Source organism: Castanea sativa, chromosome 11, assembly GCF_040712315.1.
Source record: "Castanea sativa cultivar Marrone di Chiusa Pesio chromosome 11, ASM4071231v1".
NCBI lineage: Eukaryota > Viridiplantae > Streptophyta > Magnoliopsida > Fagales > Fagaceae > Castanea > Castanea sativa.
Genome location: NC_134023.1, coordinates 37,758,005 through 37,770,013, shown reverse-complemented (window position 1 = coordinate 37,770,013; position 12,009 = coordinate 37,758,005). Strand labels below are relative to the sequence as shown.

The 12,009-nt window shown below is 31.1% G+C and overlaps 1 protein-coding gene across 1 annotated transcript; it reads left to right on the top strand.

Moving 5' to 3' along the window:
- Positions 1 to 8,625: 8,625 nt before the first annotated feature.
- LOC142614588 (cytosolic sulfotransferase 5-like) lies at positions 8,626 to 9,770 on the top strand. Its single transcript, XM_075787143.1, has one exon. It carries the CDS (start codon positions 8,626 to 8,628, stop codon positions 9,607 to 9,609), a length of 984 nt encoding a protein of 327 aa, XP_075643258.1. The 3' UTR covers positions 9,610 to 9,770.
- The last annotated feature ends 2,239 nt before the right edge of the window (positions 9,771 to 12,009 follow it).

The following is a 12,009-nucleotide window of genomic DNA, read 5'->3' as shown; positions in this document are numbered from 1 at the left end:
AACGCGGCTATAGAACCTTTTTTTTGTAGTGATTGTCCAAGAAAGAAACTAAAGTCTTGGATTTTTGGCCTTGATTTGAGTGATTGAAATGATTGAGCGATAAAAAGAAAAGCAGATGTAATATTTTAAGGGAAAGATAGCTAAATACCGTTTATTTTTGAAGATAAGTAGTAAAACACTCTTATTTTCAAGGCATTTAGCAAAATATTCTATGTTTTAAAATTTGACATTGCTGATATTAAGGGTTTATTTGGTCTCTAAATTCAAACTCACAGTTTTACATTTTAAACAACATTACACATATTTTCACACACTTTTTCACTCACACATATTTCAAAAAACCACAAAAATCTTATCTCAAACTACAAAAATTTCATCTCAAACTATTTTACCAAAACCCCTAAGTTTTTCTTAGAACTTGATATTAGCAATGTTGGACTTTACGTAAATATAAAGTTTTATGTAAAATTTAAAAAAAAAAATTAAGAGGCAAAAAGAAAATGTCAGGTTTCACCTGGAGCTCAATATCAACAATATCAAATTTTAAATTTAGAAGTATTTTTCTAGATGCTTTGAAAAAATGACTATCTAGCTAAATGGTTTAAAAATAAAAGGTAAATAGCCATTTTCCCCCATATTTTAACGTGTTTCAAGATTCAACTGGATTATTTACGTCCGAAAAAAAAAAAAAAAACCCTGTCATTTAAGTGTTCACATTACAAATTTACAATGAACTTAACATAGATTTCATATAAAAATTTAGGTTCACCTTGAGTCCTCAACTAGCCTTAGATTAACCCAAGGTTAGTTTTATTTTTATTTTTTAAGCATATGAACCTACAAATGATTTGGGTTTTTTTGGATCAAACATGACATAATTACATGGGACTGAAGGTGGATGGAAGCAATAATTTCATGACTTGGGTTGGTACGAACTAAAGATTCCCAAGAGAGATTTGAAATGATGAAAACTCATTTTACATATGACTCTTCTTGCCTTAATGGAGTTTCGGCGGAGTTGAAAATGAGTACAGCAGATCTTAGAAGACCCTCCTCACGCTTATTGGCTTGGCAGACCTCAACATTACGCAGCTGCATATATAGTAGAATTTTGCTGTATCACATAAAATATAGAATCTTGGTTTTGCTTTGACTGGACCTTACATTGATGCCAAACAAAATAAGAGCTCCCCTACCATTATCCTAGCTAGTTGATGAATCATATATATCTCACAAGGTTCCAGCTGATATCCCAATAGCATTTATATATGACTATAAGCATCGAATATGTGGTGCATATTCGAATGCCACCTCCCTCTTCCCCTTCTTACCTAGCAATAAAAAAAAAAGAGAAAATTTTATTACACTTGTATACACATTGCCTTTTAAAGACACGTTTTTTTTTAATTAAAAAAAAACTATCTTAGTTAAAATTATTATATTTTAAAAACATTACTTATATAATTATGTGACAATGTGTACACGGTAAGTATGCAATAAGGAATATTGTGTGACAATCATTTCTAAAAAAATAAATATATAAATTCCTTATTTGCTAATGCTAAAATAGCTTTTGCAATTTGCAATACTTGTGGAAGAAAGTCATAGACTATAAAGCCACCACAAGTTCAACTTGCTAGCTAGCTGGAAGAATATTTTTTATTAGAAGCTTATCCCAATTCCCAACTAGTGGAATAGCTGAATAACATATTCATGCCTGATTGGAGCTCTCTCTCTCTCTCTCTCTCTCTCTTCGTTTATGAAAAAGCCACTTAATTTTTTTTATTTTTTTAATGAAAAATAAAATGTTGAAGGAGAAAAAGTGGTGTCTCCTGCAACACTATCCCCATACGTGGGCAAGACATGTTAACGGCCCCTTATCTTTGTTTAGCACATAAACATGATCTTGTTGAACTATTTACTTTTTAAAGTAGAATATTTGCTACCCAACATCATTTTATTGTATCTTCATGATGTGAGAACAAAATTGTAAAGCAACTATGCTAGAGATTGACCACGTATTGAGAGTCTCCATCAGTATTAATTAGGCTATTAGCTCATTTAGCATGGTTGCTTTATCATATTAAGGAAGAAGGGAAGATGCTATTCTGAATGTTGGGGAAAAAAAAGGAATCTAAGTATAACAAAAGTTATCAATTTCGGGAAAAAAAATTGTAAAGCTAATGAATATTTTAAGGGTCCGGTTAATGTGTGCCCTAAGAGCACACATTAAACCATCTATTTTTTAAAACATTTTATGGGAAATTAAAAAGTTGTAAAAAAAAAAGTTGTTAACTTTTTAGTTTTTCCGTAAAAAAAATTCCTAAAATGGTTTATTAATATATGCCCAAAGTTACACATTAGTAAAACTCATATTTTAAAGAAAAAGAAAGGCAAGTACTTATTAAAGTGAAATAAAGTATTTTTATCGGTAACTAGTGTTGGCTGCACGTGCAAGGCACGTGCTGCCCCAGTAGTGAGAAAATTAATACAGATTTTGTATGTGAAACCGTGAATTTTGGCTCTCCTAATTTGACTATATTAAAAAAGAAGTCTAAGAATACAACAAAATATCACAATATGTTCACAATATCTTCATTTTTAGGATCCAAATAGATATTTTTTTATTTTATTTGAGAGAAATGCTACATTCATAATATTTTTAGAACAAATTTTAAATGACAAGTTATTATTAGTTTTAAACTGATAACATTGTTATTGTTATTGTTATTGTTATTCTCAAAACATTTATTTTTAATTATGGTTGGTCACAGTCTCATATTTTATTATTTTATTTCGACTTGTAAGAAATTAATAATTCAATATTTGTAAAAATATTGTGAAATTTGTTGTGTCGGTATAACAATATATATGTCAGTTTACATAAATATTTAAAAGAAAAAAAACACAAACCAATTACTAGCACGGTAGAAATTAATGTTAAAATGTTGTGGACTTAGCATTTTTTTTTATTTGATCTATAAGAAATTGAGATCTCAACAATTATGAAAATATTGAGATGATAATAAGTGTTATAACATTTTCTCAAAACATTTATTTTAAGTTGTGGTTAGTGACAGTCTCATATTTTATTATTTTATTTTGACTTAAAAGAAATTGACACATCAATAATTGTGAAAATGCCAGTATAACAATATATATGCCAGCTTACATAAATATTTCAAAGAAAAAAAAAACACAAACCGATTACTGGGGAAAAAAAAAATTTAAGCACTGTAGCTACAGTGCCAGTTGAATATACCAAAAGCATTGTAGCTCCAGTACTATCCATCAATAATAGTTTACCTATGATTTGTTGTGAAATTAATGTTAAAATGTTGTGGATTTAACATTTTTTTTATTTGATATATAAGACACTGAGATTTCAACAATTGTGAAAATATTGTAATAACAATAAGTGTTGTAACATTTTCTCAAAACATTTATTTTCAATTGTGGTCACAGTCTCATATTTTATTTTATTTTTATTTCGACTTGTAAGAAATTGGTACCTCAATAATTGTGAAAATATTGTGAAATTTGTTGTGTTAATATAATAATATATATGCCAATTTATATAAATATCTAAAAGAAAAAAAAAACACAAACCGATTACTGGAAAAAAAAAACTTTAGGCATTGTAGAGATTAATGTTAAAATGTTGTAGACTTAGCATTTTTTTTTATTTGATCTATAAGAAACTGAAATCTCAATAATTGTGAAAATATTGTAATAACAATAAGTGTTGTAACCTTTTTTTAAAATATTTATTTTCAGTTGTAGTTGGCAACAGTCTCATATTTTATTATTTTATTTCGACTGGTAAGAAATTGACACTCAATAATTGTGAAAATATGGTGAAATTTGTTGTGTCAATATAACAATATAAATGTCAACTTACATCAATATTTAAAAGAAAAAAAAAACACAAACCGAATATTGGAAATGGAAAAAAAAAAAGAAAAAAGACTAACTAAACGAAAGCATTGTTGTAGCTTCAGTGCTACAGTGTATTGTGATAACAATAAGTGTTGTAACATTTTTTTTAAACATTTATTTTCAGTTTTGGTTGGTTACAGTCTCATATTTTATTATTTTATTTCAATTGGTAAGAAATTGACACGTCAATGATTGAGAAATTTCTTGTGCCAGTATAACAATATAAATGTCAGTTTACATCAATATTTAAAAGAAAAAAAAAACATAAACCGATTACTGGAAAAAAAAAAACCAATCTCATATTTTATTTTGATTTGTAAGAAATTGACACGTCAATAATTATAAAAATATTGTGAAATTATTATGTCAGTATAACAATATAAATATCAGTTTATATCAATATTTTAAAAAAAAAACATAAGCCGATTACTGAAGAGAAAAATAATAATACTAAATAAGCTACAGTGTCCTTTAATAAACAAAAGGGTTCCAAAAAAAATCACTAAACCAAAATACTGTTGCAGAAACAGTGCTGAACAGTGTTACACTGTGGATGCACAGTGCAAAAGCACTTGCCGCTTTTATTATAAAGATTAAGATCCTATTCCCGCTGGACGCACTTCTCATTGATTCGTCTAATTCAATAAAGATAGTGGTTATAAAAAAAAAGACAACAAAGGACCCAACATATATTCATTTGACAAGGACCCTTGTTGCTTTATGGGGCAGAAAATGAGTTCACTACAATATTGTTTTCTTGTGCTTGGATTGGGTGAATTATTATTGTTGGTTTGCTTTGACAGAACCGGACATAGATACCAAACCAAAACAGAGGTTTCCTAGTTAGCCTAGTGGAATGATATCTCTTCATTGTAGGTTTTGCATTGCATTGCTTGCGAGAAGAATATTTTTACTTAGGACCTCTTTGATACAATAAGAAATGAGAAGACTTAGAAAGTACTTAATTTCCTTTTTCTTAAAAATATCTATAAAACTTTTACAATTTTTGTTTTTTAGAAATTAAATAACTTTTATTATTGTTAAATATTAGATCTGATATCATGTTAAATAATAACAAAAGAACACAAGGATTATATGACCTAGCATGGCAATTTATGTCCACAGATGAAACTATTAAGAATTATATCTTTATTAAAAAAGTGAAGTGCAAATTAAATTATGTGTTACAATGAACCCAAAATATATAGAGTAGGTTAATTCCTAAAATAGCTATACACTAATTATAGTTAATAGGTTTGACTCACGTGCCAAATAAGATTGAGTTTAAACCTTTACTATTGGGCTAATAAATCTCTAATAATTATAATAAGATTGAGTTTTAACATTTACTATTGGGCTAATAAATCTCTAATAATTATAATCAGGTGCCTTTATTTTTGGACATTGCTTATTAGGTACACACTGTTTCTATAAATCGAAAGATTTCAGTTATTGAAAAACATGTGTAATAGATTTTTCTTATGATGTGTGTGAGAAACCAACCATGCTATTCAGGTGAATCTATGTTGGAAACTCTCAAGTCTCAATACAAATTAAGTCGATCTCTATATCGTACAGTTGCTTTACAATTTTATTCTCTCAAGACGAAATACAACACCCCTTTACGTTAAAGAAAGTTGAGGAGCCCTTTCTAAACGAATATGGAGAGAGAGAGAGAGAGAGAGACCATCAACATGGATTATTCTGTGTCCTGAACCATTATTCAAGTGGCATAAATACGTCATTGCAGTAGTTGTTTCCCTAATGCCCAGTGCCCACAAGTTGTTGGGTTTGTGGAAAACCCCACTATTCTAGGTACACTTGTCTATAATATGGTTGGTAATATATATATACACACTTACGATAACTATATGAGTAATGTATTTTTCAGCATCAATCACAGACTTCAATCGATCAGGTGAAATGAACTTATGAAAAAGGAAAAGTTAATATATAAAAAAACAACCAAAAAAAACCAAGAAGAAGAAGACATTCTATTCGTTCATGGACGTTTTTGTTTTGGTAAGTTTGTAAAACGAACTTCACGTGGACAGAAACAGCCTGCCTATTGTGTCCAATAGTGAATAGCCACACAAGTTGTTGTGTTTATTCCTTTATGCAAAGTGGAAAACCTACTGATCATCTTTTTAATGAATGAAACCCCACACTAATCTAAGTATACTTTATTTTTTTAGCATCAGTCATACCTCAGCCAATCACATACGTCAAACAGCTTAAATGAACTTATGAAATTCAAGAATTTTTTGCTTTGGTAATGTTAAGATTAATGGTAAATAGAAAAATATTGAAACGAAGCAAGGAAAAAGAAGAGAGAACAAGGAAATTTCATTTGTCTGTCGGTCTACATACATGCAAGGGATAAAGATCCAACAGCTACACTTTTAATGTATTCTCAGTTGTTGTCGTTGTACAATGAACCTTAGTAGAGTACATATAGAGACTAATAACTAGGGTTAAGAGTACATGAAATTATAACATAATTGGACTTCTTATACCGTTACATAATTAACTAATAAAAAATTCTTAGTTTACATTGTTGTAGCAGTTTAAACTTACATTGTAGTACACAAAATGTGTACAATTTTATATACATTTGCAAAGTGTACTATATTGTACACATTTTATGTGTCTACAATGTAACTTACATTATTAGTACAATGTAAACCTATTAAGTCTTTAACTAATATAAAATCAAGATTAATATAAACCCAATTTAAATTTTACATTATAAACTAAACAAATGTATAAATTTTGTATGTCTACCATGTAAGTTTAAATTAGTAGCACAAATTAAACTAAGAATTTTTCTAACAGACTATCTTTTAACATTAAGTTAGCATTGAACTTCACGTTGACGGAAAAACCAAAACCATAAAAGGACAATATTCTTTCAATTGCAAATTTTGAAACTTCATTATTTTGGGTTGGGGTTTTCATCAGTCAATATGGTCAAATATTATCTTTGGCTGAAATATAGCAATCTACTATTATTTGCGCAATTTACCGCTATTTGTAAAATATAGAACAATGTGTTACCTTTGTAAAACTCGGGGAAGTTGAGTTTATAAAAGTCGAGTACTGTAAAACTTCTCCTCACCAAAGTCTATTTCTTTTCTTCTCTTCATTTAGCTTTTTCTTCTTCACTTCAGTCTGTCCCACACGCATAAAGCTTGTGAGACAAGCTCCGTAAAATGTAAAACAGTGCAGATCCTGGAGCTTTAAAATAGTGCGGATCTTAGAGTAAGGGGAATAATACACCCTGACCTGAAGTACACCCTGACCTGAAGTAAAGTTGCTCTTCAAAAATTCAAAGTCCAACCTCACAAAAAACAAATGTGAAACTGTGCAAATCCTGGAGCTTGGCAAAGAGTCTTGGAGCTTGGGAAAAAAGAGTCTTGGAGCTTCCTTTTTTCATATGACTACCTGACTGGGGTGACAGAGACCCACACGGAAAAAAAAGAATAAAAAAATTGAAGTGTAATATTGTTTTAGTAACGTTGTTAAAGTGTTATAAAAATGTGTGAATAAAAAAATATTGTGAAAATATGTGTTGTGCTATTTAAATAATGAATACTATTGTTTAAACAAAACAACCAAACAAACCTTCAATTTCTAAACCAAATTACATAGCGCATAAAAACCAACTTTCTTTTCTTACATACTCAAATTTCTGAAATTTGAGTTCCAAAAGAGTGGTACCTCCTTAAACAGTGATAATTTACTTAAAAAAATTTAGCTAACAGTGATATTTGACCATTTTGGCCTATATAATCCTGCTAGTGGTTCCAAAAGCCACTTCATCAATTATTTATACTATAAGATAACTGAGTTGTTAAGGAAATAATCGTACTATCTTGGCAACTAGTATCACATACCCTACCAAATGACAGTGATATTTAACCATTTTGGCCTACATAATCCTACTAGTGGTTTCAAAAGCCACTTCATCAATTATTTTGGATAACGCATTTTATCTTAACTAAATTTCTATCAACCCTCCAAAAACATTAATAGTGACATTCATTTTCTCACTGAATTGACCACTCCTTAATTGGAAAATTTTAGTATTTCTATGAACTTTGCCGTGTATCGCACGGATTATTTATACTATAAGAAAACTGAGTCGTTGAGGAAATAATCGTATTATCTTGGCAACTAGTATCATATACCCTACCAAATGACACTGATATTTAATCATTTTGGCTTATGTAATCCTTCTAGTGGTTCCAAAAGCCACTTTATCAATTATTTTGGATACCGCCATTTATCTAACTAAATTTCTCTCAACCCTCCAAAAACATTAATAGTGACATTCATTTTCTCACTAAATTGACCACTCCTTAATTGGAAAATTTTAGTATTTCTATAAACTTTGTTGTGCATCGCACGAGTTAACAACTAGTTTACTAAAAATTGAAAATTTATTGCTGAAAACCCTGTAACAAAATAATATTTAGTGTGAAACACAACAAAATATATAATCTGCATTTAAAGTGGAGTTGGCTGACAAGTGCATAATTGCTGTGGAACCTACCTTTTAAGTGCCAAACGCAGACCTGCTAAGGAAAACACCTTTCAGACGGCCGCTATAAGATAACTGAGTTGTTGAGGAAATAATCTAACTGTCTTGGTAACTAGTATCACATACACTACCAAATACTTCTCATGGATCCGTCTAATTCAACAAAGCTGCTGCTACTAGACCAACTTCCTAGAGGAAGTTTTTTTGACAACCTTGATCTCTATCAAAGAGATGGTTTCTGGTACAGACCTCGTCACCTTGAAGCCTCCATTGTTCTTCACTCACAATTTGAAGCTCGCGATGATGATGTCATTTTGGCGTCCGCTATGAAAACAGGTAGCACATGGCTGAAAGCTCTCTCCTTCTGCATCATGCAAAGGCAATTTGGTACTGTTGGTAACAAGGATGAGGACCTTTTGGCCATACACCACCCTGCATTTTATGTGCAGACTTTAGAAATCCAGGTTTACACTGCAAATCCACCTCCAGATCTCTCAGCTATGGAGTCTCCAAGACTCTTCCACACTCACTTGCCTTATAGTGCACTGTCTGAGTCCATTAAGAACTCTGAGTGCAAGATTGTTTACATAACCCGCAACCCAAAAGACACTCTGGTTTCAATGTGGCACTTCTTCAACAAGCTTAGGACACCTGAACAAGGTCCATATCCCATAGAAAAGGCATTCGAAAGCTTTTGCAATGGTGTTTGCCATTTTGGGCCATTTTTCGACCATGTTTTAGAGTACTGGAATGAGAGCTTAAAGATGCCTCAAAAAATACTTTTTTTGAAGTATGAAGAGCTACAAAGGAACCCAAAAGAAGAAGTGAAAAAGCTTGCTTCATTTCTTGGAAAGCCATTTGCTGAGGAGGAAGAGGTTGAGGAGGTAATAAGGAAGTGTAGCTTGGAGAGGCTGAAAAACTTGGATGTAAATAAGAATGGTGTAGATCCATGGGTTGGGATGCCAAACAGTGCCTTTTTTCGAGCTGGGGTAGTTGGAGATTGGAAGAACATTTTCACCCCAGAAATGAGTGAGCGACTTGATCAAATTACCTGCATGAAGCTGCAAGGGTCTGGCTTAGATCTTGTGGATGATACATTAGAGCATTGTGTTGCTTTATCAAATTAAACTTATGATGGGTACCACATAAATATCTCACAAGAGTCTTGTTGCTGCCTAACCTTTGAGAGTCTTTATTGTTAGTTCTTATCTTTTCTACTGGTTATCTTTTCTTTATTTGAGTAGTCCTAATTATCTAGTATCTTATATCTATTTGAATATTTGAATAATTATCTAGTTATTTTAGGAGATTGTTGCTCTCTAATGGTTTATTTGAATTGAGAGAGAGGGAAGGAAGTAAAGTAGAGTAGAGTAAATTTAGCACAAAATTAACTTATTTTTTGTCAACTCTATTCTATTCCTCTTTACTCCCTTTCATCCAAACAGACCATAAATAAACATTTATGGCATTAAGTTAGGTGTTGAAGAATTTGTTATTGTGTTGTGCTTTGTCTTCCACCCAATGGAAGTCTTTTATCAGTTTCCATATCTGTTCCTATCGTCTAAGTTTACTGCTGCAGTGCTAATAATGTAATATTGTGATTGAATAAGAGGTGCTGCTTTAGTTTATCAGAGGGATGACCCTTGTGAATTTCTTTACCTCCAAGATGCTAGCATTTTTGTTTTTCGCTGATTATCAGGATTCCAACATACATGCTTTGCATTTTATCAACTTGTCATGATTGTTTATGTTCTCCATCAACTTTTTTTTTTCCTTCTTCTTTCTCCTGAAAAAGGTCAAATTAGAAAAAATAGAAGAACCTTTTAATAATAGCGCATTTCAAACATAAATCTATAACCTGATTTGTCATAAAATTTATTAGAGAAAAATATTTTCTTACACTCCTTTACTATTTTATATCAATATCTACAATCAATATAGAATTGTCCACATTTTAACCTATAGAATTAGATGCAAAAAAATAAGTGTATAAGAGTCCGTTTGGATACAGCTAAAAACTGAAAACTGAAAACTGAAAACACTGTAGCAAAATAATTTTTAAATGGATGAATAGTGATGCGAGTCCCATTTTTAATTAAAAAAATTTAAAAAGTACATGAACAGTGCACCACTGTGCAGTTACTGTTCACGCACAATGGTGAACAGTGCACCTGTCCCCCGTTGAAACGTGTGCGTAGGGAAGAAAAAAAAAAAAAAAGTCTCAAACGCAGGACGCTGGACGCAGCCTCCCAATCCAAACACACGCTAAGAGTATCATTGCCCAAATTATCAACCCTAACAAAATTATAATTTAGCATTTTATTGTTCACATGGCTTTAAACCACGTTGAGAGGTAAAAGGAACACCAAATGCGTTTCCTTTTTTTTTTTTTTTTAAATGATGAGTATCTAACCTATACCCGATTTTCACCCGATCAAACCAGGTGGAACCCATACCTAACCCAACTTGACCAAAATTTTAAGCTTAAATTTTTTCTTTATCTAATATGTTATATTTTATTCTTAAAACAGTATAAATTGTGACTTTGGATTAGCTTTTGCTTTAAGATTTTTAGCTTATTTTCTTACATACTCTTTTTTAAAATCCTCAACTTTTTGTAGTACAACTATATTTTTGTCAACGTTCAGTAAATAAGGAAATAAGTTTTGAACAAAAACCTAATCCAAAAGAACACTTAATTAATATGCAATTTAATTTAATTTCATGTTTCATGTATACACATTTTCTTTTTGTTTTTGTGGATGTTAGGTTCTAAGAACTTTAGGTTTAAATGTATTAGAACACTAATTTGTAATATTGGCAAACCATGATCAAAACGTTTTAATCTTGTTTAGAGTGCTCAAAGTATGTGTCTTATATGTAAAGTTGGAATCGAGTTGCTAGAGAATTTACTGTGCAATTTTGCTTGGCTCGATCGATCGAGAATTAGATTCGACCAATCGAAGCTTATGCAGATTGTTTTTCTGTAGATTTTTCCAACTCAACCCAAGCCCATTATGGATTAGAGTTTCAGATCTACTTCTCTCACTATATAAAGGAAACCCTAAGCATGTTTTAAAAAGGCTTCTAAAAGAGAGAAGAGAGTGCCTCTTTTTGTATCTAGGGTTTGTACCCAAAAACTCTCTAGAGTCTTTTTATTTATGCTGTATATGTGAATCTCTTGTGAGATCTAGAGGTGTTTGCCTTCACATATACTTAAGGTTATCAAGAATCAAGATTATGTTAAGAACTTGATGATCATTCAGTTGCTGCATTAAGAGCTTAAAAATACACAAGCGAGAGTGCTTGTACTTGCTAGAGAATCCAAGAAAGAAGGAGTCCATGGTCTCAGAGTTTGCACGTGGTCGTGTAAGTAAGTTTTCTACTGGTGGGTAGCAATAGGATGTTAGTGGTCTAAATTGCTATTGTACAAACTTCGATTCTTTAATAGTGGATTCAGTTTTACCTTGAGGATAGCTAGGTTAAATCCTCTCCAGGTTTTTTACCGGTTTGGTTTTTCTGGATTA

Bases quoted from the DNA above. Each gene is read 5' to 3' on its own strand.
- LOC142614588 (XM_075787143.1), top strand. From the start codon at position 8,626: ATGGATCCGTCTAATTCAACAAAGCTGCTGCTACTAGACCAACTTCCT.